The following is a 27,268-nucleotide window of genomic DNA, read 5'->3' as shown; positions in this document are numbered from 1 at the left end:
TGAAATGTCTTTTATTTTTATAAAAAAGCAAAAGCAAATAGAAAACTTTAAAGTAAGATGTCATTATTAGTCCCATGACTCCTGGTGTAACTCTAAAATTTATTGAAATTCTTCTTGGAATGTCCAGAGACATTTCCAAGTATTTATTAACTTTACATACATTTAAAAAAAAATAAAAATCAGGACCTTCCTTCATTTTTGTTAAATAAAATATATATGATTGTTTTGCAATGTAATGTAATATAATGGTTTAAAAATAGTATAAAATACTTATTCTTGGAGGTCAAATTGGTCTGGTTTGAAAGTAACTAAGTGTCAATCTTCAGCTATAAATTCATCCTGAGACCCAAGATATGGAACATCTATTTATGGAGGATTAGCTGTGGTGTCTGTCATTCAGCAGCCTAAGGGCTGTAGAGAGGTCAAGTTCTAAAGTGAACCTGACCCAGAGGAAAGTATTTCATGCAATGACAGAGCTGAAAGGGTCATGAAGCTCACTCATTTTACAGATGAGGAAAATGAGTCCCAAAGCAGGAGAATGACTTCCAAGAGTAACACATTTAGTTGTCAATTAAATGGCATATAGGTCAGAGATGGGGAGGATGATAATATGAGCCTCTCTTCCCAGTACTGGGTGCCAGTTCTATTCAATGTCAGCCCCAAGGATTTGGGTTTGGACCAGGCCAGGTCTGGAGCTGCTGTTTTGGACAAGTGTTAAAGTACGGATTCACAAAGCACATGTTGGGCAATAAAACTAACTGGTGTTACTTAAAGATATTGTTTTGAAGTGGTGTAATTTCACACATGCAAGGTGAAAGAAAGCCAGTAGGACTCTTTTTTTACTTCAAGGATCAGCTTCTTGGAGTCATTACAACTTGACATACCTACAAATATCTTAGGGGAGTTACAGTGTTGAGCATCTCCTACACTTGCGGACCGTGGAACTCCCTTCTCATGGATCAATTTATGGAATTAATGATTCTTAAAAACTCATATGAGACAAGGTCAGTCCCAAAGGAAGCCACAGTGAGGTTTTATAGGACCAGATTTCTATTTTAGAAAAATAAATTCTCAAGCTTAACTAAGGTCTAGATATGCCTACTCCATAGTTTACTGAAAAGACAATTCCAGAGATGTATCAAGTCAGGCTTCATTGTGGGTCTGAGATTATCTGTCTAATTCAGGGTTCACAGTGCTGCCTTGGCCCTCCCTAAAGTATATTCTAGGTCACTGGAGACAATAGAATTGACCTAGTTTTTTAGGGACTTCCAAACTACCAGTGTTCAATGTGTCATCTGTATGGTATATGACGAAGTGGATTTTAGGAATAGACCTGTGCTCTAGACATTTTCCCCAAAATAATATAGATCTGGGAATTAATGAGACAACTGTTTTTCACTGTTTATCTACCCATATTTTCTATTGTCAAGCTTTCAACAGATGCTATGTAATTGATTATAAAAGGTGAATACAGACAAACTTCTCTTCACTTTCTAGGAAAAGGACCTGTTCTGGTCCCAGATACTTTTAGTAACAGTGATGGGAATATGAGTTAGCTATTAGTTAAGACTTGGTCAAGTGACTTTGACATTTCCAGACTGTTCATTAACTCAAAAAGATCATTAATAACTATTTAATCAAATTGTTTTTAAAAAAAGAAGAAAAGAGAGCCATTTAATAAATTATTGTCCAAGGAAGGCTTAATTGGGTTAGTTTGGCATTTAAAGGACTTAGTAAAATGTCACCTGCTTCCACACAGCCTTTTCTGGCTAACTAGAAGTTATGTGACAGTTTCCTCCCCAAGACCAACTCATATGAAAACTAATGAATGTGGAAAAATCTGAAATTTTAAAAATTGTCATCTGAGTTAGAGGACCTTTTGTATTACAAATTCTGTAGCTGCCTCTATGTTCTTATTCACATTTCCATGCAAACCTAGATACATGTAATGTGTCATTTTCTAATGCTCAGATTTATTTTTGACAACAGTGTAAGGACTTACATATTCAAATTAGTATTTGATAAGTCATTTTTTCTGAAAAAATATACACATAAATACAAATGCACATGTGTCCACACATGCATATACAAATAATTGGTATGTGAGGAGCAAGCTTTGGAGATATAGCCTATGCAGTTATAAATCTGCTACACAAGAAAATGAGTTTTGCTATTTTATCTTTTATATTGCATATTGGAAATTCCTTAGAAGTTAGCAATTAAGGACGGGCACTTGTGAGTCTGGTTGGAGAAGGTTAGTAAATTGTGGTTCATCTGATTGTTCACATTAATAATTGGATAATGTAGTTGAAAGAACAATTTGGTACTGGCTGTGAGAGGGGAAGATTAGAACAAAACATTGAAAACATTGGCTATTCTTATTTCAATGCAGAAGACAAAAGACAGGTGACTTAAAATTCAGACTTCTCCAAATAATAAAATTTAACACAAGAACTCACTTAGAAGATAAACCTATGGCCCAAGTCCCTTAAGAAATAAAGGGCAGGAAAAAAAGAAACCAAGGGGGGAAAAAAGGTCAGAGGAAAACTTAATGTTTTTAAAACCTCTTCTTTCTTATTTGTGTTTATGTATTTTTCACAGGGTCTGATTGTAGGGAACATCAGTAGGAGGCGGTAGGAGCATTTAGAAGGGAGAGTGGGCAACACTGGCGAAATGTATTATGTTACACCAGGATTTTGAAAAGCAGATAACGTTTGGGAGGTTCGATGGTTTGTGAAAGCTGTTTTCAATGCTCACACAAATTTATACTTATCCTGATGTTCCTGCTGTGTTCTTGAATCTGCATACTTCACAAGTGAATATGTTTAATTGTATACTGAATAATGTATTTTAGAGTATTTCTACTTTTTCAGTGTCTGATTTGTCTTAAAGCTTTACATTTTGTAGAACAGAATAGCAATATGACAATGTCAGAGCATAGTAATCCTCCACTGCTAGGTTGGGGGCTTGAGATCCTTCTTGTGTAGCTTTACACCATGGTCTTCCATTGCTACATATACTTTATGTTTGATCTAAATCAGATTAATCTACATTCCCCAAACACACCTTTCTGCCTCTATGGTATTGCTCACACCATCCTCCACTCCTGGAATGCTCTCCTGTCATGTCTAGTCCTCAAAATCCTAACTAAAATTCATGGAGAACACTATCTCCATGCTTTGGGTTCAAGTTGGGTAATATGCATCAAACTCTCAAATGTTCAATCTTTCTGAAAATCTCAATGAATTTACAAAAACAAGTTAATAAATAAATAAATGAACAACAGTAATAAAAAAAAAAAACAAGAATCTGGGCTGGGGATGTGGCTCAAGCGGTAGCGCGCTCGCCTGGCATGCGTACGGCCCGGGTTCGATCCTCAGCACCATATACAAACAAAAATGTTGTGTCCGCCGAAAACTGAAAAATAAATATTAAAATTCTCTCTCTCTTAAAAAAAACAAACAAAAAAGAATCTTGATAAAGAGTATCTACTAGAAATTCTACATAGAATCTACAAATTCTACTAGAATTTTATTCACAATGAAAGTAAATGTTTTAAAATACATACGAACATAAGGGTTCCAAGTATGGGTAGTTTGCAGGTCAGGTCTCCAGAAATAGACACTAAGATGAATTTGGGGTATAAGGCATTTGTTTGTTGTTGTTGTTGTTTTTACTATTATTATTATTATTATTATTTAATGCTAGAGATTAAACCCAGGGCTGTGCCATGCTAGGCTAGCACTCTACCATTGAGTTGTACCCTCAGCCCCAAGATGTTTATGATTAACCTAAGAGAACATCAACTGATGGATGAATAAACAGAATTAGAATCTGAATATATTTCACATTATGGAATATTATTCACTCATAAAAGGAATGAAGTATGGATATATGCTATAATATGGATAACCATTAAGTGAAAGAAATCAGTCCCAAAAGGCCATATATTATATGATTCCATTCATATGAAAGATCCAGAATAGAAAAATCTATAAGGGCGGAAAGTAGATTAATGGTCGTCAGGGGCTAAGAGAGGAGGGAATGGGGTATAACTGCTAATAGGTATGGAATTTCTAAGAGTCATGAAAATGTTTTGGAATTAGTGGTGATGATTGCACAATTTTGTAAATATGCTAAAATCACTAAGTTGTACTGTAACAGAGCAAATTTTTAAAAAAGAAAAAGAAAAATGTTAAATTGTACAAAAGCTTTCAAAATAGCTTCTTTAGTCTCACTGGTTATCTAATGGTAGAAGATTCACATTTTTTTCCTCCAAGGAAAATATGTAGTAACTTTACCCAAGAAGCCTACATTCTAATCGTAGTAGGCAGGCTATATCTGCAGTATTGTCATTCCATTAAAGAATTTGCAATAAATCTTAATAATACATGCAAATACCAAAAAAGCATAAGAATATACTCAGACTATTCAATATGCAAGACCTATATAGAGAAATCAAAATTTTGCTGAAGGATATAAAAAGAGGTATGGAAAGGAAGATTACTTTGTAAAAGTGTCAATTCTTGCAAAACAATCTATAAATTCAATGCAATTATTTTTTTTTAATGCAAGGATGATTTTTTTGGATGCCTCTTCTTTAAGAACAATAGTGAAGGATGAAGGCAGCCTGCCGTATAGATCTCAAAGCTCAATAATGAGCTATAGTAACCAAAATAGTGTGACACCGACTTAGGAACAGTTTGAGACTAATTGAATAAGAGAATTTTTAGGAAAATTGATAAAGTAGTTTCAAAATTCAGATGGAATATACAAGACAGGAATAGTCAAAACTCTCTTGGACATGAAGAATAAGGTGGTGATGTAAGACAGTTGAGGCTGGACACCTTCAGTATTAGCAGGAAGCAAGTTTATTTAAGCTGCCTGCTTTTCCAGAAATCAGGGCTTACTGTAAAGGTATGGAATTAATGCAGTGGCTGTTGGTGCAGAGATAGACAAACAGACCTGTAGATAGGAGCTCATAGAGAGCTCATGGGTAGGAGAGCAAGATTGCTAGCAGAGAAAAACTAATTTCATCCGGGGGGGGGGGGGAACAAAATTCTCAATAAATGGTGCTGGGACAACTGACTATCCTTTTGCAAAAAAAAAAAAAAAAATTAAATCTCTCCTTCATGCCACATAAAAAAAAATATTTTCCAGATAGGTTAAAGATTTAAATGTGAAAGTGAAACACTAAAACTTTTCAGGGTATATGAAAACATATCTTGTGTGACCTTGGAGTACAGAGTATCTTATTGAAAGCACTAGTCAAAAATGAGAAGATTGATGAAGTAACAAAATAAACAAAGCAGCATGGGATTATAACTCAAAAGTACAGAATAAAAAACCATGACCCTTTCTGATATAAATAAATAATTGAATGAATTGATCGATTGGGGAAAAGATAAAAACCTCCTATGCTGAAGAATTTCAAATAATTTAGGCACTCACTCCACCCTGGAAGAGGGGTGATCTCCTCTTCTTTAGGTTTAGACTGTGCCTAGTAACTCCTTCCAAAGTGTAAGGTTTGGGGAGGGCAGAGAAAGAGGAATTCTCTGGAGCTTCTGATAAATGCTGCGGGCTGATGTCTCTGAAAAATACCAGGAGCAAATTTTTTAAAAGTTTGAGGTAATTAGTGCCAAGTGTGTATAATCGTGCTGCCCAGCACCATGGCCATCTGCTGTTTAGTTTAAATAAAACATTTAAGAATTCAGTTCTACAGCCACACTCGGCACATTGTGAATGTGCCATGGTGGCAAATGGCCAATGCTCACCCTACCCGGCATGCTGGGGTGGATCAGTCACACCATTGCAGGAAGTTCTCAGAACACTGCTTGTCCAGAAAGATCAAGCCAGGGGAGAAAATATGAGATGAGAAAAATATCAACTCCCACAAAAACGAACCTTGAGGCAGAAAAATAAAGCAGTCAAAATATGTGGGATCGGACTGTGATTAGCCTTTTGTTAGTCATAATAATGTCAATGTGGAATCCTGAATTCACTGGGCGAGTGGAGCAGTGGGAGGCGAGGCTGTGTGGGTGAGCCTTGACTTCCCAGGTGGACACTCAGTAGATGAAGCTTAGGATTGACAAGCCTCAAAAGAGCCATACTAGGGTTTGTTTGTTTGTTTTTGATTTTGTTATTTTTTATTAAATTATTTATTCTAATTTGTTATATATGATGGCAGAATGCAATTCATTTCATATTACACATATAGAGCACAATATTTCAAGTCACTGGTTGTACACAAAGTATTTTCACACCATTTGTGTCTTCAGACATGTACCTAGGGTAATGATGTCTGATTCATTCCACCATCTTTCCTACCTCCATGCCCACTCCCTTCCCCTCACCCCCCTTTGACCTACCTAAAGTTCCTCCATTCCTCCCATGCTCCCTGCTCCCATCGACGTTATGAATCAGCCTCCTCATCAAAGAAAACATTCGATCTTTGGCTTTTGGGGATTGGCTTACTTCGCTTAGCCTTATATTCTCCAACTCCATCCATTTACCTGCAAATGCCATGATTTTATTCTCTTTTAATGCTGAGTAATGTTCCATTGTGTATATATACCAAAGTTTCCCTATCTGTTCATTTACTGAAGGGCACCTGGGTTGGTTCAACAATTTAGCCATTGTGAATTGTACTGCTATAAACATTGATGTGGCTGAGTCACTGTAGTATAGACCAAGGAGTGGGATAGCTAAGTCAAATGGTTGTTCCATTCCAAGTTTTCCAAGGAATCTCCATACTGCTTTCCAGATTGACTGCACCAATTTGCAGTCCCACCAGCAGTGTATGAGTGTCACTTTTTCCCCACATCCTCTCCAAACTTATTGTTTGTATTCTTGATAGGTGCCATTCTGACTGGAGTGAGATGAAATCTTAGAGTAGTTTTGATTTTCATTTCTATAATTGTTAGAGATGTTGAACATGTTTTAATATTTGTTGACTGATTGTATATCCTCTTCTGAGAAGAGTCTGTTCAGTTCCTTGGCACATTTATTGACTGGGTTTTTTGTTTTTTTGGTGTTAAGGTTTTTGAGTGCTTTATATATCCTAGAGATTAGTGCTCTGTCTGATGTGCACGTGATAAAGATTTGTTCCCATTCTGTAGGCTCTCTATTCACCTCACTGATTGTTTCTTTTGTGAGAAGAAGCTTTTTAATTTGAATCCATCCCATTTATTGATTCTTGGTTTTTATTCTTGTGCTATAGGACTCTTATGAAGGAAGTAGGGGCCTAATCCAACATGACGGAGATTTGGGCTTACTTTTTCTTGCATTAGGTACAAAGTCTCTGTTTTAATTTCTAGGTCCTTGATCCACTTTGAGTAAAGTTTTGGGCATGTGAGAGATTAGAGGCTTAATTTCATTTTATTGTATGTGGACTTCCAGTTTTCCCAACACCATTTGTTGAAGAGGCTATCTTTTCTCCAATATGTTTTTGGCACCTTTGTCTAATATGAGATAACTATAATTATGTGGGTTTGTCTCTGTGTCCTCTGTTCTGTACCATTGGTTTACAGGTCTATTTTGGTGCCAATATCATGCTGTTTTTGTTACTATTGCTCTCTAGTATAATTTAAGGATTGCATTAATATGTATAGTGCTTTTGGTATAGTGTGATCATTTTGACAATATTAATTCTGCCTATCCAAGAACAAGGGAGATCTTTCCATCTTCTAAGATCTTCTTTAATTTCTTTCTTTAGCATTCTGTAGTTATCATTGTAGAGAACTTTCACCTCTTTCATTAAGTTTATTCCCAAATATTTTATTGTTTTTTGAGGCTATTATAAATGGGTGGTTTTTCTAGTTTGTCTTTCTGAGTATTTGTCACTGATGTACAGAATTACCTTTGATTTATGTGTTGATTTTATATCCTGCTAATTTGCTGAATCCGTTTATTAGTTCTAGAAGATTTCTTGTGGAATTTTTGAAACTTTTATGTATAGAATCATATCATCTGCAAATAGTGCTAATTTGAGTTTTTCTTTTCCTTATCCATATCCCTTTAATTTTGCATCTATATTCATTAGAGATATTGGTCTGAAGTTTGCTTTCTTTGATGTGACTTTGTCTGGTTTTGGAATTGGGGTGATATTGGCTTCATAAAATGTGTTTGCAAGTGTTCCCTCTTTTTCTATTTCATGAAACAGTTTGAGGAGTATTGGTGTTGGTTCTTCTTTAAAGGTTTTGTAGAACTCAGCTGTGTATCCATCCAGTCCTGGGCTTTTCTTTGTTGGTAGGCTTCTGATGGCATCCTCTATTTTCTTGCTTGAAATTGATCTGTTTAAATTGTGTATCTAGTCCTGATTTAGTTTAGGTATATTATATGTCTCTAGAAAATTGTCGATGACTTAGACTTAACTGATACATATATCAGTTAAGTCTAAGTTATTGGTTATATTATTGAGTTCTATTATATTATTATATACTCTATTTGTTTAGCTTGTTTGAATGAAAGAGGTGTGTTAAAGTCATCCAGAATTATTGTATTGTGGTCTATTTGACTCTTGAATTTGAGAAGAGTTTGATTGATGAACATAGATGCTCCATTGTTTGGGGCATATATATTTTTAACTGTTATGTCTTATTGATGTATGGTTCCCTTGAGCAGTATGAAATGTCCATCTTTATCCCTTTTGATTAACTTTGGCTTGAAGTCTACTTTATTTGATATGAGGATGGAAACCCCTGCTTGTTTACTCAGACCATGTGAATGGTATATTTTATCCCAACCTTTAACCTTTAGTCTGTGGATGTCTTTTTCTATGAGATGAGTCTCTTGAAGGCAGCATATTGTTGTTGTTGTTTAACCAATCTACCAGTCTATATCTTTTGACTGCTGATTTCAGGCCATTAACACTCAGGGTTATTATTGAGATATGATTTGTATTTCTGGCCATTTTTGTTTAGTTTTGGTTTTTAACTTGACTTGGTTTCTCCTTTAATGAATTTCTTCCCTTTGCAGATTTTCATTGTTGTTTTTCATTTCCTCCTTGTGGAATATTTTGCCATGGAATGTTCTGTTGTGCAGGCTTTCTTGCTATAAATTCTTTTTTATTAAATTTATATCTCACCGCAGAATGCATTACAATTCTTATTACACATATAGAGCACAATTTTCATATCTCTGGTTGTAAACAAAGTATATTCACACCAATTTGTGTCTTTACATATATATGTACTTTGGTTAATGATGTCCATCACATTCCACCATCATTTCTAACCCCATACCCCCTCCTTTCCCCTCCCACCCCTCTTTTAGCTTTTGTTTATCATGGAAGGTTTTTATTTCATCATTAAATATGAAGTTTAATTTTGCTGGATGTAAGAGTTTTGGTTAGCACCCATTTTTTCAGAGCTTGGTATATGTTGTTCCATGATCTCCTGGCTTTGAGGGTCTGGGTTGAAAAATCTGCTGAGATCCGAATTTGTCTTCCCTTATATGTAATCTGATTTTTCTCTCTTGCAGCCTTTCAAATTCTATCCTTATTCTGCATGCTAGGCATTTTCATTATAATGTGTCTTGGTGTAGATCTGTTATAACTTTGTACTTTTCGTGTCCTGAAGGCCTCTTATCTAAGGTCCTGTCTTCCAAGTGATCTAGTTGTTGGTGATGCTTTCTATTGAGTTTTTTTATTTCGCTTATTTTTTCTTTCATTTCAAGGATTTCTGTTTGGTTCTTCCCCCACCCCCCAAAAACTCTGTCTCTTTCTTGAAGTAATCTCTTGCTGCCTGTATTTGTTCTCTTATCTTTTTCTTGAAGTGATTGATTTTTGCTTTTATCTGCTCACTTAGGTCATTCTTTAATTCCCAGGTTATTTTAGTTATACATATTTTGAACTCTTTCTCTGACATTTCATCTACTGCACTCATCTATGGATTCTATTGTTATAGTATCTTGGTTTGTTTGGGCCACTTTCCTCCCTTGTTTTTTCATGATGTCTATGTGTCTTTCTATCTTGCAGTGTTGGCCTGAGGTATTACAGCTCCTGCCCAATTGTCTTATAGTGTCCTCACAGGTTACCAATGCCTCACCTTTAAGGGGGAGATCAATATTAAAGCACTCAGTGTACCCAACATTCAGCCATACATCAGTAAGCTTTTATTTTTCATTTACAGTTTTGTCACTATAATCAGAAATGCTGAGTTTGGTTATCTTCTACCATATAGTCAATTGGCTTGCGTAATGGGTAACAGTTTCTAATGGTAGAATGGGAGGCTGGGAGGTTGGCTGAGATGTTTATGAGGTAGGATGTTAGAATATGAGGTATTAGATTATATGACTAGTGAGAGGGTAATCATAAGAAGTTGGCTGTTAGGAGAAATGAGAGAGGCAACCCATGCAAGACTCCTTGCTACCTCAGCAACAGGATAACCGTTAGCACCCCTAGAAGAGATACCTCTGGTGCAGCCAGGCCCACAGGAACCTTGGTGACATCTTACCAGGTCCTTATTGTTGTCCCTTGAGAGAAGTGGCGATATCCCAGTTTTGTGGCAGTGGCTGCCTTAAGCCTATATATACCCTGATGTTGGGCTTTGGAGCCATGTTTTGGTGAATAAGGAACCCCCCACATGGGTTGTGGGCACAGGATGCCTCTCTCCTGGTCCCCAGCCATGGAGTGATGGGGTGGGTCTCTCTGCTGGTCACCTGGCCATATGGAACGCCATACTAGTGTTTTGTAAAATGTTTTAAGGTATATGTAACAAAGACAGCTAAAGGAGAGTTTGTGATTACTCTAGGGAAGAAAAAAAGGAGAAAGAGTGCAAGTGGATGCTGATTTAACAAGTCTTGTAAAACATCTGATCCTTAAACTATGTGCATACATAATTTGATCAAAATAAGGAATAAAATCAAAGAACTTACAACAAACACTCTGTCACAATGCCCTCTCCCCCATCAAATCTCCTCTGTTCCCCAGGCCCAACATTTCTACACTTTGATGTTTAGGAAAGCATCACCTGAAGTTCTGCTCTCCTGTGACTCTTTCCCTTTTTATGTGCTTTGAAAATTATTAGGGCAACTTTCTTCAGGCCAGTGTAGCTGGGACTTTGGGACCTTTGTTCTTTTAGAAAGAGATCCATCCCAAGAAGTCTGAGACAAGGTCTACTTATGCAGACTCATTATCCTGGCCCCATAACTTGTTAGACCCTGTTCTTCTGGGATACATCCATTTTATAAATGGGTTTTGGAATTCTACTTATCTGGAGTCTCTCTTTTGCCTGCTGTGGTGTTTTCAAAAGTGATGAACGAAGGATATCTTTTCTGCTCTGCTATACCAGAAAAATCATAAACTCTGTGGCTTATAAAAATTAGAAATTTACTTTTATCTGTTCTGGAAGCTGGAAGTCTGAGATCAGGGTACCAGCATGATTGGATTCTGATGAGGAATATGGGTTGCATATTGCCATCTTCCTGTATCCTCATGTGGCAGAAAGATGGCAAGGCTACTCTCTGGGTCCTCTTTTATAAGGATGCTAATCCCATTCATGAGGGCTGCACCCTCATGACCTAACCACCTCCCAAAGTCTGACCTCCCGATTCTACACATTGGAGGATTGGTTTTCAACATATAGATTTTGAAGGGACACAAGATTCATCCTACAACAAAGGAGTTGAATATTTGCCCATTAGAGTGTACATATTTGAAAAGGTTGTTAATCCCTAATATTATTGATATGTGTGCACAGCAAACTAGTGTAACTATTTTCGATGGTGCATTTGATGATATTTATCGGTTCTCAAGATGTGCCTATATCCTCTGCCTCAGTAATTCTATTTCTAGAGATTTATTTACAGATATATTTCTTATGAGTATACAAAGATAATGTGCAGGGATACTTACTATATGTTTTATTTTGTCATAGCAAAAATTGTAAAACAATCTTAGTGGTTATGAATGAAGTAGAAATTAAACAAATTATACTCTATTTATTCAATAGAATTGCTTATGGGAAATAGAGTAGGATATAGCTATGCAAATTTTCATAAAACATGTACATTAAATTTTGCTAAATATGTAAATGAATGTTAATAACTCTCTTGAAAATATCTAAAACTTAAAATTGATTACTTTTAAGAAGGTCTATGCTTATTTATTAGTTACATAATTTTGTACTGTTTTTAAAAACATGTATTATTTGTCAGTTTAACAACAACTTTTTACAGCATGTGTGAAATAGGAAGTCACGATTCTTCAAGTTTGCAGCTACCAAGTGAATGATCTCATGTTACACAAATATCCTTTGGTCATAAGACTTGTGAGAGCACATGAGATGAACAGGTACAAATAGTTAAGATGATAAAATGAGGTTAACTATTACCACTGTATGAATCAAGGAAGAGGAGGAGAAGTAAATATGTTTAAAATATGAGATTACTTTCTAATATTTAACTTCAACAGTTACAATATGTTTATCTCAAATCTTTATCAAGATAGGAATGACCCATAGGGTTTTTGCCTCAATTTAGAAGCAACCCAGAGAAAAAGGGCAATTCTCTGCCCTATAAGAGCTTGTGATTTCTATGCTATATGTAGGTACATACAGACAGAATTAGATTTTAAATGAAAAGAATAGTCCAGGAGCAAAGAAAGTGCAAGAGCAAGGAACAACAGGTAAGTTTTAAGAAAATTGTTGGATGATTTTTACAAAGTAAATGGATTATATTCGGAAATGCCTAGTAGGACATTACTTTATTCTGAGTGGTAATTTACTGATTTTCAATTTTTCTGCTCTTGCTGTTTAGAAAATGAGCCTTTTGAGGCTTATGTCCACACTTTGTCCCCAGGAGCCAGGAGTTATAAGTTAATAGGAAATTAGAAGTCAGTGACCCCATTCCATCTGAGAGGCTCTGCATTATTAGTAGCTGGCCCTACCTAGGTTGGAGGTCAGGGAAATGAGTGGGCAGACCCCTTGGTTTTGTTACAGAAAATGATGCGGCCTAACCTCATTATACTGTGGATATCTTATCTAGTGTCACCATCAAATATTTTCACCTATAATTCCATTCATCACATTTTTAAAAATTGCTTTTGACAACTTGATGTTTTCTGGATCCTATTTCTCTCACAGCAGCACCAGTATAACTTGCCAGTAGTTCACCTGGTGACCGTCACACCATCCTGTACAGATGGTGTGACGACACAGTTATCGAAGGGTCAAAGTCTCTCAAAGTCATGCTAATTTTCTTTAAGTTCTTTTGCCTGAATAGGATCTTGAACGAAGGCGCAGTAAAATGAAAAATGGAACCTAAATTTGACCTCTAGAGTTTGGAAGTTAGGTAAAATTCCATCACGTTGGAATAGTTCTAAGCAAGCAATTTGTTACCCTTTATCCTTTAGTGGAACTGTTGAACAGGTGGTTTTCAGAAGATCACTCAGTATATTTAGCTGCTGAAATTTGAGCAACTCAAGGTCTGATTGGCTGCTCCTGCCACATGATAATTCGAAGCCCAGGCACTGAGCAGGCTCTTGCCTGGGGTTCTCAGGAGGGGAGAGTTGGGAGAGGATTTGCTGCTGAGGAAGTTTATTTGATAGCTTGAAGGTAAGGTCTGTTTATGTCTTTTTCTCTAATGTTCTCTCAAGAGATATTCCACAGTTTCCCTTGAAGTAATTTTCAAAGTTTGGGGTCCTAACTGGGGGTAATAGTGATAGAAATGTGCCCAAGAAAGCCTGTAATCCTATTGCCCTTCAAAGGCCCTATGGATATCTGACATGTAGCATGTCTGATCAGAGTCAAGTCCTGCACCGACCGATTTATTGCTTGACCAAGTTGACTGTCTTGTCCAACAATGTTTTTTTCATTTTTTTGCCTTCAAGTTTTTCCCCTAAGTATATTAGTATGAAGGAGGACATTTGTCCTACGTGCCTATATTTATCCTGTTCTACTGGGCTTCATTGGCCTCAGATGGAGGGGTGGTTTCGCTAGCTTAATAAAACCAGCCACTGTGGGGTATTGGTTTACACACAAGCATCTTTGGGCAAAGGGACAGCTGCTCCCAGCCATCATCATCTTATATGGGAAGGCCCTACTTGTTGGCATCAGACTGAAAAGGCCTTGGGAGATCCTTTCGTTAGTTCCTGAATTAGAAGCTTAAGCCAAAGACCCATAATCTTATGTATACTTCAACCAGTGCTTTAAAAAATTTTTTCCCCTTTCAGGGTTGAACAAGAGCTACAGAAAAGAAAGAAAAGATCCGTATAAGCCAATGGTTTTCCGGAAGAAAATAACCCCATTGCCTTGAGGTTTCTGTTTTTCTCTTACAATTTATCGACAGATTTATTTTTATGTGTTCTAATTCAAAGTGTGAGATAAACTGCAGCATGCTAGAGCAGTACAGAACTCAGTTGACCCTTTTTTTTTTAAAAAAAAAATCTTTTTAGTTGTTGAGAGATCTTTATTTTATTTATTTATTCGTGGTGCTGAGAATCAAACTCAGTGCCTCACATGCCAGGCAAGTGCACTACCACTGAGCCACAGCCTCAGTCCCTCAGTTGACCCTTTTGACATTTTGGCTGTATGACCTTTACTTCGCTAAGAGTTTTGCTTGAAAATGCTTTTTCTCCAAGTGTTTAGACATTTACATTCTCTATCCCTGGAGTCCAGACTCTCTTCTTACTCACTCACCTTGGTGTCCACATTCAACTTTAACTGAATTGATTGTGTAGAAGGAGCAATATTCAATATTCAATAAGGAGAAAGAGGTTTGAGGTTTCCTTTGTTTAGGCCCTTATTCTAAATGTGTTCCTCCCCTTAGCCTGCAAAAAATATGTGTTATGTAGATTAGATGGGTCTTAACTCTATCTTTTATAGTGTTATAAGATCGTTTCTGTCCTGGAAATAGATGCTAATGTGTTTTCATTTGTGTGGAATATGGAAAGTTTGTAGGTGCCACTACTACTCTGGGAAAATGGCAGACGACGAAGAATATGAGGAGGTGGTGGAGGTAAGACTAAAACAAAAACAAAACACACAAAAAGCCCCACAATAGCTCTGATAGTAAAGTAGCCCTGTAGTGACAAAGCTGTGTAGGTGAATTGATCATTTAAAAAAAAAACACACACACATTTTTTATTATAACCTCACAAAGAATCATCATTAAAGCTAAGAAAGGAATATTTTATGTTCAGTTTCACTGTAATAATGTGGGGTGTAGAATGGAAAGGAAATACCACTACTTGTCATTTTTGCTTTTGTTTGAACTCACAAAAACCAAAACCAAAGTGTGCCAAACCTACAGGCATGTTTTACTCCCCAAATGGCTTTTTTTCCCACCTCCCAACACCGATAATCAAAGGGACAGAGGTGACACTATGGGGAGAAAGTTCCAGAAACTAAACTGTTTCTTAGTGTCTGCACAGCAATAGAGGAAAAAGAACTCAATCCTCCTTGATTCAATTTATTGATTGTCTGTCTGTAGGGTGATGTGGGTTACCTAACTCAGAATCATCACATCTGTGAGATTGTATATATGTGTATGTGCATATATGGCCACAAATATGTAGAAACAAATTCATGAAGGTCAGAAGTGATAGATAGTTGGAGCCACTTTCCCACCAACTTTATTGTATTTACCCATATAAGCAAAATTAGCTTTTGCTTTTGAAACTTGAATAAGTATGAAGACCGTAGTGGGTATCTTGACAAATTTTCTCCACATTATTGGTGGACGTCTGACATTTTATAAAGTCATTATTTTATATTTGTATCAGTTTACTTTGATCATGTTATAGAACTGTTTTCCTTACCAGTTTTTACCTTCAGCTTCACATTCTAGAAACAAAATCTAAATGCTTGGGGCTGTCACCCATACACAGTGCCATGATCTGAGAGTGCTTAATAATTCATAATTAATGATAATGATCTAAATATGGAAGCAGTTTTTAAAAATCTGTGCTCTTTAATAAGACTGAAAGTAACTGTAAGAGCTGCTCCAAAACAAATTCTAGATGAAAGTGTCAAAATTTATCTATGGAAAACTATTTTAGCAACCAGTCTCTATTTAGATGAAGAGGGAAGAATATTAAAAAACAAACCAACCCAGAATGAATCTCATACACTATAGTATTTGGTCTCTGACTTAAATGCTGATGGCCACATCTTCCGTAATATTCTCAATATTATTACTAGTGAGCATTTTATGTAGGTCCCTAAGGATCAGAATTATCACTATCAGATATTAACATAATTATAAATTAAATTATCTTTCATATGATGACAATACCAGGAACACTTTTTAGCCTCTTACTTAAATATCCCTTGACTTTCTTAAAATAATTGTGTTCATTTGTCATTGGAAATTGTCCTCAGTGCAGGGCCTGATTGATTTAACTAGTCATAAAAACGGAAGGGTCTATTTTTAGGCATCCCATCCATGCCATTTTGTCCCCATTACTACTTCTGAGTCTGACCAGCAGGTGCTAGACTAATAGACTGCCTGCCAGTGAGTGTTGAACCGAGGTCTCTTTGGTCTCAAAAAAAGATCCTGAGAATGGAATGGTGGCAGATTTGAGAAAATTGGTCAGGGAAGAGTTTAAAAACAGAAGAACTAGCTTTAAAAATATATCTCCTAGGGATCTTGGACATCTGAAATAAAATTTTACTGTCACTCTTAAACTTGGAAAGAAAAATAAGTAAGGATAGATGTACTATCTAATTAGTGGCACAGCTCTTTAAAAAAGAGTGAGACTTGGCACACATGTTAATGCCAACCATTTGGATAATGCTGCCTTTTTAAAAACTTATTTCTAAGATATATTTACCAATTGCAAGAGCCCAGAAAGGTAGGATTGGATGGCTCCCAAAGAGCTTCTTTTACTTGGATATTAATAAAATCCAAAATATTGGGCATCATTCACTTTATTTTATTTTATTATTTTTTTAAATAGAGAACTTTTATTTTATTTTATTTTTTATGGGTTCAATTTAGTAAACATTTTTTTAATGGTTGTTCACAACATTACAAAGCTCTTTACATATCATATTTCATACATTAGAATCAAGTGGGTTATGAACTCCCATTTTTACCCCAAATACAGATTGCAGAATCACATCGGTTACACATCCACATTTTTACATACTGCCCTATTAGTGACTGTTGTATTATGCTACCTTTCCTATCCTCTACTATCCCCCCTCCCCTCCATTCACTTTAGTTTAATATTTCTTTTCAAGTCACTCATGCTTTGTGTGACCAAAAAAATGGATCCATGTGGCATCAGTATCAATATTTTGTAAAGTGTCCAAACAGTATTTTTTCATGTGCTGATGTCACAAGGGTAAAAGAGCATTTCTCTGATTCCTATTGCTATATGTAAGGATATACAGAAAAAAATATATATTTTTTTAGTAAAAAAAAAAAGACATTAAGCAGGTGAAATAGAGCAGGTGGCCTTTTGATCATGGTTAACTATTTTGATGAGAATTTGCTGAACACAGGGCAGAAAAAAAAAGGCCATTGAGGAAAATTTTGCGACTCTTTCCCCTCCCCTCTCCCCAGTAAGTATTTCGGTGTCAGAAATAAGAGAAAAGAAGTGTAAAATGTTATGTATTTTTTGCCTGAGAAAATGAGCCAAGAATTTCATTTTTATCCCTTGCCTTGTGTGTCTTGGCCTAAATGAGCTTTGTCTTCTGTTTGCCCAGCAGAGCTGGGTGAGGCTGGGGCAGGATTCCACTCTCCTTACGCATCTGAAACAAAATGTCAGCCGGTTCCTATCTGCATCTATTTATTGCTAATGATGTCAGAAGTAGAACAAAAGTAGACTTATTTTCAGATCCAGGCTGCAGGCACCTTGTAGCCATCCGTGGCAAACAGCAGCTCAACTGCCCCACATTTTGTGTGGAGTCTTCTCATTTTTCCTTCCTTACCTTGGCATTTACAGATTGTCTTCTTAGCACCTGTTTAGGACCGTCACACGACGTTTCCCCCATTTTTCTTGTTGGTGCACTATAATTATGATTATAATTATAATTATTGTAGGATCCATTGTTACATATTCATACATGCACATGGCATAAGTATAATTTGGACCATACTGGGGACCATCCCACTATTGAAAATAGCCATCCCTCCAGAAGGATCGCTTAGTAACCAGGGATGTAGAGGAATAATTGAGATGTAGGTATGCTCTTGGATCTTATTTCCATGATTTCCCTTTAAAAATTTATTCTCTCTGGGGTGTCTGTCTTGTTTTGTTGTCAGTAAACAGTCTTAGTGCAGTTTCCCTTTGCCCAAAGGGCACACTCAAGAAATTGTTATTGTATTCTTTGCTAAGCAAATTCTATCTGGGGTACAATAAGAAACCATGTTACATGTCCCAGGAAAATAGCTTCCCCTGACTAAAAACCAACCTCATTACTGCATCTTTTCAGATGTCATTTACTTGAGCTTTCCTGAAGCTTCCTGAGGAGAAAATGGGCCCCCAAGTATGAATAGGCTCCCTCACTACATCCTTCCCACAGATATTCTAAACCAACTAAGCTAGTGATGTCCCTAAGGGCTCAGCTGAGGTGGGGGTGAGGTGGTTCCTGCTCTGCTTCTCATGACCATGCCTTTATGCTCTGTTTATAGTACTACACAGAGGAGACAATTTACGAAGAGGTGCCAGGAGAGGTAAGGCCCAGTCCATACCTGCATGAGCCGCATTCTCATTGAAGTGGGAAGAGCCTTCTTCTCTCTCAGACTCTCAAGGCCGCAATGATGGCAGAAGGGAGTATCTGAGGAAAGCTTACCCACCTACCTGTGCCCAGAATTTGGTGGTAAAAGAACAAACATTGCAGTTTGACAGGTTATCTCACGCTTTTTGCTATTCAAAAAGTCAGCAGCTGATGGTTCCTCCCATTGCTCATACTCTTTTGTGTAGACATTGCCCATTAGGCTAAAGTCAGTGGCTATCATCACTCTATAATAGCCTTGGACTTGTAACTGACATAGGGTCCCTCAGTTGCATTGTGTAGAGTTGTAGGATACCATCTCTGCACTAGGGCCTATGACTCCAAGATTTTGTCCCTGATGATGCAATAAAATGTTACTGGGATTTTAACACATTGGGAATTCTGAGAAAGCCACTCCCATAAATAGTCCAACTTGGAACCTTTTTTTTTTTTTTTTAAACACCAAGTTGAAATACCTCTCTAATGCTTCATTTTCTGCATGAAGCTGTTTCTCTTGGAGCATGATACCCAGTGATATGGATGGCTAACCTTGAGGCCTGCTCAGAGAGCCTGTGTCTGCATTAAAAATAAACATCTGTAGATGCTATAAATTGGTTGGTTTCTCATGATCAGCCATGGATTAGCAATAATGGACAGAAAACAACCAATTAGTAATGATCCAGCAACTTTAGAGGGAGTTTTCCTGAACGTACAACTTCTCTGTCAGGTTTCTCTTTTCATAATTTATGCCAGAACTCTTCCTTTGGCACAGATGATATTTGATCTGAAGGAAACGATACTGTGAGATGGATTGAAGACTTGGCTGCATACCTTCTTTTCCTACATATAGTATTTTTAACCTTGATCTAGATTCAAACTTTGAATCTTAGTTTCTTCCACCATAACCTGTTGTAAGAAACCATGATTTCCCACCTACTATATACACGGAATTGTTGTGAAGAGAATGACCTCATTTATGTTGTCATTATTATTCTTGTCCATCTAAGTGTGAGTGGGAATGGCACTCCAGTTCACATTAATTAACTCAGCCAAGAGAATGGTAAATACTTAAACTATGGATGCAATTCATTTTTTAAAAGTCCGTTATTCTTTATCTCATTCTATAGAGAAGAATGCCTGAATGCCTTCAGAAAATGCAACTGATTTTTTTCTTTACTCATTTAAAAGTTAAAAGTAAATAATCTGAGCATTATTCAGTTGTCTTAACCTTTTATTCCCCGGTCTTAAGTTTGCTTTCATTTTATGCAGACTACTTAAAATTTTCAGATGTTTATGAATGTTATTTCTGATTTTATGCTAGCTCGAAGTGTTTGAGTGTCTTTCTGTAAATGCAATTAAGGCAATGTCACCATCAGCATTGGGAGTTCTGTAACATAATATGCCTTCATATGGCTATAGTGTGTAGCTTCCTGTTTTGGCCTGTTTTATACCTCAGAAGTAACACCAGGAATGTAATCTGACTTAAAGTTAAAATAGTGTATACCAATACCATGGCACCACAGTTTTTACTTTCATAACAATGTTGAACTGCATGTCAAATTTTCAGACAATAACAGAAATCTATGAAACCACGACAACAAGGACAACGTCTGACTATGGGCAATCGGAAACTTCCAAACCTGCCCTGGCAGCGCCAGAGCCCGCAAAGCCAGTGGAGAGGAAGAAGGTCATTCGGAAGAAGGTGGACACTTCCAAGTTCATGACCCCCTACATTGAACATAGTCAGAAAATGCAGAATCTTTTTAGCCCAGTGAGTATCCAACTCTTGATGAACTGGTTTTATTATTGAGAAGTTACTGATCTTAACTGACTGTTTTGGATGCTGGCTAGATTTTTGTTTCTCAACCTTATACGAAAAAAAACTTACTGTATAGAAACACAAGCTCCTTTCTTGTGATTCTTGAATTTCCTTTCATGTGTTCATTTGTACCACTGCAACATCAATGCAAATTATTCCTGAAAAAAATAAGCATAAGGCCAATTATAAAGCATTTATTGGTACTTAATCACTACTTGCCAATCTTGAATAATGAAATCATAAATATAGACTTCACTGAGGTCAGTTCAGGAAAGTGAGATAACATACATAAACTATGAGCAGAATAGACTCTTAAATAGAGTAGCTAACAGAATATTAAAAATCTGTAAGGGATATGCAGTGAGGAAGAACTTGTAGATCAGACTGGAAACTCACTTGAGATTGAGGATCAGATATACTCCAGAACCATGGTTTTTAACCATGACTTCACAGTGGAATCCCTAGGAGCTTGAAAACTCCTGATGCTTAGGTCATTCTAGTTTAATTGGGCCAAGGCTCATGTCTGTGCAGAAGTAGCTTTAAAAGCCCCCCAGGTGATTCTCATGTACAGCCCAGGCTAAAAATCACTGTGCTTGGTGGTGTCTGATCCTTTAAGTCCCTGTACAGTTCTATAGTTACACTGATGGGCAGCAGATTTAGACCCATTTTGAAGCATCTAACTTGTTGATTTTTTTTTTTCAAGATCTAACTAGGTAGTTTGATTGCATGTCCTATGGGGGCTTAAGAAACTGAAATCCAGATCAGGGGAAGATTGGATTACATAGGACTAAAGTTGATGTCAAAAGTGCCCTGTTGCATTTGGCCAATTAATATTTACTTTGGGTTAAGTATCAACTCCTGGCAACTACTGAGTAAATTTCTACTTCATATTCTTGAATGATCTAAGATTTAGGTGTCTAAAAATTAAAAATTTCTTTATCACTGCCATATTCATCAAAGATAGAAAATTGTTTTGTTAATTTATTGCCACAAAATCTCATTAGTTCAGACATTACAAACCTAGAATTTCTGATATTCTGAAAAAGACTGTCAGCAAAGTTCTATAATATTTCAAAAGTGATTAGGAACAAAATCAATGATATAATTTAGATTGTTGACTATTCTGCTCAAGAGAACTCTTTGAAGTCTTAATAGTGATAAATTATGCATGTTATTGTTAAAGCAAGAATTCATTGTATAGTTAGCAGAAATAATAAAAATGCCTTTCATTTCAAAATATTCCATAATTTAGACTTTTCATTAATTCAGCGGGTGTCTCAGCTATCTAAACCACTGAGGTTTAGATGCAACTTCTGAATTGAATATTTTTTGTATTGTAATAACAATCAAATCTTTTCAGACTTAACTCATTTTCTATATTTATTTTCTAAAATAATTGAGGTTCAGGCTTTTTATATGCACATTCAAACAAAAAAATTTGAGAGACTCATTTTAGGGCATTTCCAAGACAATAATCTCTAACAAATTTCTACTATTTCTAGGACCCAATCATATTTAGGAGGAATGATTAACAAATCTATTTTAGTTTTTGCTGAGAGGATATTAGACAAAATAAAAGCTGTTATAACTGATAATTGTTGTAACTTGGAGAGTTTTTTTTTTTAAATCAGTTGAGGATAAGTGTATTGTCTGACATTTCTGCTGCTATCTTATCAGATTCTAGGTGAGTATCTAACTTTTTCCCCCCTTTAGAATAAATACAAGGAGAAATTTGAGAAAGCAAAAGGACAGCCATACGCCAGCACATCTGATACTCCAGAACTTCGCAGAATCAAGAAAGTGCAAGATCAACTTAGTGAGGTGGGCTGCATTGCTTAAATAAAGAAGAGAGACATTTCGAAAATATGCCTAGCACTGGGGGCTTTAAATATGTGTAGTGAGAATAAGGGGTTGAATTACTGTGAGCAGGTTCAGAAATCTAGAGAAAGCATTGACCATAGATTATGTTGCCATAAACATGAACCCAGAGACTTCTGTGAGCTTGGCTCAGCGATGAGCTTAAGAGGAGACTGAGGTAGAGGCTGTAGTCCTCCACATTGGAGCACAGTGAGGCCGAGAAGGAGCAGGCTAGAGATTCAGCCATGAAAGCAAAACAGTAGATGCAGGCTCTGTGTCAGTCTTTGGAGATCACAGTGTCCTAGATAAATTCAGAAATTTTGCCTTGGGATGCAGACTTAGTCATTGAGTTAATGATCTTCGTTGATAAGCTATTCTTTAATATTCTCACGTTTTAGCTTGTCGTAAACTATAACCATGCATCATTTCTGCAGGTTAAGTATCGAATGGACGGTGATGTTGCTAAAACTATATGTCATGTGGATGAAAAATCAAAAGATATTGAACATGCAAAGAAAGTGTCGCAGCAAGTCAGCAAGGTGAGGCTGTGGCCTGGGTGGCTGGGCTATTTAACAGCAGGTATGTTACCTCTGCTTGTCCTGGAGGAGAAATGGGTGGGCTGATCCTGCTCACCAGTCCCACAGGCAGTCTGAACTAAAGGCCCACACATATCAGAAAGCCTCCACAGAAAACTGAGTTGCCTATCAGTGGATAGAGAATTCTGTGACGTGCCCAAAGGGGCAGCTGAAACTTAGCTCCGGGGGTGCTGCACAGAATGCAATCCCAAAGTCCTGGAGACTCTTATTTCTTTCTTTATTTTTTAAGAATTTGGGGTGCTGACTTTCTATGAGAAATTTCCCAATTTCAAATGTATGCAATTCATTCAAAACCATTTTTAGAATAACATGCAAGTCAAAAGAAACATGTCTGCCACCCAAACTGAGTCATGACTGATTGCAACCTTTGAAGGAATCTGTACAGACTCCAAAGTAATGAATTAGTTCAAAAAACTAGAATTTTTAAGCGAAATCTTCCTAATTAGGTGAAGGTCTGATAGTATGTGGACATGGTCAGCATTTTCCTGGTAACCTATCCACAGCTTTTGCGAGAGGCCCCCTTTACTACACTATAGTCCCTCTGTTGTAGAAATCCTCATGCCTTGGGTGAGACATCCAGACATAAGTCTTCTGCTCTTTCTCTCTAGGTTTTATATAAGCAAAACTGGGAAGACACCAAGGATAAGTACCTGCTTCCCCCTGATGCCCCTGAACTTGTCCAGGCCATTAAAAACACAGCCATGTTCAGTAAGGTAAGCCTCTGCTTCCTCATTACCTCCAGCTTCCTCCATGATCCCGTCATAGAAATTTATCTCAATACCTGGTACATTCTTGACAATCTGGAATACAGTTCTCCAGTCTTTTTGTGAATAGCCTGGAGACATATAGGATTGCAAAGTGGGGCTTGGCCAAGAGGAGCCTCAGCTCCTCTCAAAGCTCTTGGGCAAAAGGGTACAGAATCTTTTGAGACCCTGAGAACCAGCTGGAACATGAATGGAGAGAAGGAAAACACACTTGAGAACCAGCTGAGATTGACAAAGTACTATTTTAAATTTTTTTGTAGCCCCTGTGCTATACTTCTGTTATCCCTGGCATAACCCTATTAGAGGTTTATTTTGTGGCAGAAACTATTGGACATGCTTCCTGGCTTCTGACACTTGTGTTAGCAGTCATTTCAAGAAGCAGGTTAAGTTTCAGGGAGAAGATAAATTCGGCACATCTGTGTGGGTTTGATGGAAAAGGGGGGTTACCTATGAATCTCATCTATCTCTGTTCTCAATTTGCCCTTGGTGCCTTAGGCCCTTAGTGAATAAGTTTAAAATCGTGCACTTTATGTGTGATCACATTTTATTTCATAACTTTTCACTCTTTTCGGATTTAGAAACTGTACACAGAAGACTGGGAAGCAGACAAAGGTTTGTTTTACCCATATAATGATAGCCCAGAACTGAGGAGGGTTGCCCAGGCCCAGAAAGCTCTCAGCGATGTAAGTGAACTGAAGTCGGCATGAGTGGGGTGTGTGGAGTTGGGGAAAACTGGAGTTACACCTTCTGGCCAGATGTTCACTGAAAGTCTTTTTTTTTTTTTTTTTTTTTTAAAAAAAGACTATGTGCCATTATTGCTAAGGAGTACCTCCAGAATCATTGTTTATGATATCTAATTTAAATTAGACATAGAATGTGCTATATATTAGGTGTAATTTAGTCCAGTCCTTTCTTCTAATAGGTGAGGAACTTGAGCCTAAGATCACATAGGTAGGTCACATAGTGGCAAAGCCCAGACTTGTGTTCCTCCCACAAACCAGTGTTCTTTCCACTAGATCACGTGCGGTTCTCTAGGCTTTGTTTGAAGTTCTTCTGTGACAATGGAGTGGCATTTTTTTTTTAACAGCTATGGAATTATAGCCACGCTCTCACAAATGTATTAAGTAAGCAGTATTATAGAGGAACTTTGTGTTGCTGTCCTGGTCAACAAGTCTTAATGGTACTGTGTCTTACTTCTGCACAGAGACTGACAGGCGACTTGTTGAAACATGTTTGTGTGGTTATCCCACAAAGAGCTCTGAGCAATGGTGTCTGGAGAGGATATTTCAGAGTTAGCAAAAAATCACCAATCCCACTTGACAGAATTTTAATATTCTAGACATTGAAAATTGTATGTTAGAGGAACTTAAAAGAGTGAAGAAGCTCTCCTTAAAATTGAGAGCCCCACTCAGGCCTAGCACTTGCCCTTGTTTTGAGGTACTTTATTTCTTGACCCCTGGATTTGCTGGAAATCATATGGAAAAATCCAAAGTCTCCTGATCTAGGTTTTAGCAGAGCTCTGTGTTATAAATACATGGTACTTGTTGTTCAACTGTTGAGCCAGATCCTTGAAACTTCTTATATTCAATATGGACTTGAGCTACTTGAGACCTAGTGAGATTTACTTGATTTACCAATGGGTGCTAGGGTTCAATCTTGTCCTGAACTGAAGTTTACATGCTAATTTGATGGTGCCTCCAACTTTTGAAGTATAATTTTTATTGCTTCTCATTTAATATCACCTGAAAATTTAGTGGACTCATTTTCTATCCCACTTTTCATGTGATGAAGGTAAACTCTTACCTTTCCATAAGGGCAGGTGAGAAAATAAAGAAGGCTTAATAAGATCCTGAAGTCACATAGTACATAGAGTGTGGGTACCTACTTCTAAGATGAGCTTTTGATTCTGTAGTTCATGAATTCATAACATTGTTATGAGCCGTTAGCAAGTGATTAGTGATTATTTACTGAACTCCATTATGCATCCATACCTAGCAGGATAGGAAAGTACTACAAGAAGTGTTCATCTTTTCCTTTGAGAATTTATAATTAGGCTAAAATATGACCACGCTATATGTCCAACAACAACAAAAAAATGTTAAAAACAAAATACTATAGTCTAATACCTGATATAAGAAAGGACACATACGTAATCAGAGAAGGCCATGTGGAGGCAGATCCAGAAGGGCTGGGTAGTGATGAAGAAGAAAGACATCCCAAGTGGAGACTGCACTTGAACGAGGGACCAAGGTCAAATGAGTCTGGATATCATGGAACAACGAATGTGAATGATGTGGTTGTGAGATTGCTGACAGCAGGACTTTGGAAATCAGACAAAATACCTTTGCCACAATAGGGGAGGCAACGAACAGCATCATTGGATGCTTGAGAGGGAAACAGCATGATAAAAGAATGTGGAAAAATTTTGATAGGCAATATGTTGAGTTGGGACTAGGAAAAACTAGAAACAGTGAAATTTGTAGAAGTCTATTTTAGTGATATAGATGGATCAGATGGTGGGAGTAAAGATGAAGAAAGTAATTGATGGTAATAAGTATTAACAAATGTTAATGATACTGGATGCTGGAGATGGAGAGAAAGAAGTCATAAATGAGTTTATGATCATAGATAGGTGGTCAGGGTGAATGGGGTACACCTGATAAAGATGCACTAATGGAAAGAGAAGCAGATTCGTTTTAATGGAAGGAATGTTCAGATCAAGGCATTCTAGGAATATATAGAAATTTAGAATGTCAAAGAGATCAGAGATTAGGGCAAGAACTCAATATTTAAAAGTCATCAGAGCGAAAATGGTAGCTGGGGACTTGAAATGCATGAGGGAGGTAGAAGAGTGCAGGGTCAAGGGCAGCATTGGAGGATACCCACACTTAGGACATCTGGAGAGGAGCCAGCAAAGGATGAGATCAGAGAAGCTGAAGGGGGACCAGGAAATGCCATGTCATATAAGCCCAGGGAGAGGTTTCCAAGAAGACACTTAATCTCCTGTATCTCCCTTTATCCATGAAACAGAGGAAGGATTACCTCCAGTGAATGTCAAACAATTGATTTGGCTACACTTTTGAGATAGCACAAAAGAGAACATAATGAAGGAGAATACATAATAATGAAATCTTCTCTACTCTTCTTCAGTAGGACCTGGCAGTTACAGTAGAGCTTTTGTTTTGATTGCAGACCAAGTATGCACTAAGTATCAGATTATCAACATGCTATTAATACTATTGTCAGCACCACAAACTTCTACAAATATCCAGCATAGAGCCCTAAGCAAGCATTTGTTCACAGAACATACCACTGGGTAGGCATATAGGTTTTCAGCTAGGGGCTTAGATTTAGATGTTCCTGCTCCCTCTCCTGTCTCTTCTTCCTATGACAATTTTAACTCTACTTATTGTAGTTCCCTTATTATGTAAGTAGAGACAACATATATTACAAATACCAAGAGAGTCTTTAAGTTGATCTATTTATTTTTAAAAACTATTTCTTAATGTTCATAACATTTTTTCCCCTTTCTTTTCTTTTTTCTTTTTTGGTGGCACTAAGAATTGAACC

General features: G+C 37.0%; 1 protein-coding gene across 25 annotated transcripts in view; it reads left to right on the top strand.

Annotated features, from left to right (window-relative positions):
* The first annotated feature begins 13,448 nt into the window (after nt 1–13,448).
* Nucleotides 13,449–27,268, top strand: part of Neb (nebulin) — a 205,594-nt gene continuing 191,774 nt past the window's right edge. For all 25 annotated transcript variants that reach the window (XM_077802538.1, XM_026387917.2, XM_026387926.2 and 22 more), the window contains exons 1-9: nt 13,449–13,553; nt 14,171–14,254; nt 14,891–14,955; nt 18,580–18,621; nt 20,230–20,433; nt 22,195–22,302; nt 22,773–22,877; nt 23,543–23,647; nt 24,277–24,381. In XM_077802538.1, coding sequence (XP_077658664.1) covers nt 14,920–14,955; nt 18,580–18,621; nt 20,230–20,433; nt 22,195–22,302; nt 22,773–22,877; nt 23,543–23,647; nt 24,277–24,381 — 705 coding nt within the window. In that variant the 5' untranslated portion in view covers nt 13,449–13,553; nt 14,171–14,254; nt 14,891–14,919. The remainder of the gene's footprint in view (nt 13,554–14,170; nt 14,255–14,890; nt 14,956–18,579; nt 18,622–20,229; nt 20,434–22,194; nt 22,303–22,772; nt 22,878–23,542; nt 23,648–24,276; nt 24,382–27,268) is intronic.

This window comes from Urocitellus parryii, chromosome 1 (genome assembly GCF_045843805.1).
Source record: "Urocitellus parryii isolate mUroPar1 chromosome 1, mUroPar1.hap1, whole genome shotgun sequence".
Classification (NCBI taxonomy): domain Eukaryota; kingdom Metazoa; phylum Chordata; class Mammalia; order Rodentia; family Sciuridae; genus Urocitellus; species Urocitellus parryii.
Note: the sequence above shows the minus strand (reverse complement) of the source record. Positions and strands in the feature narration are given on the sequence as shown.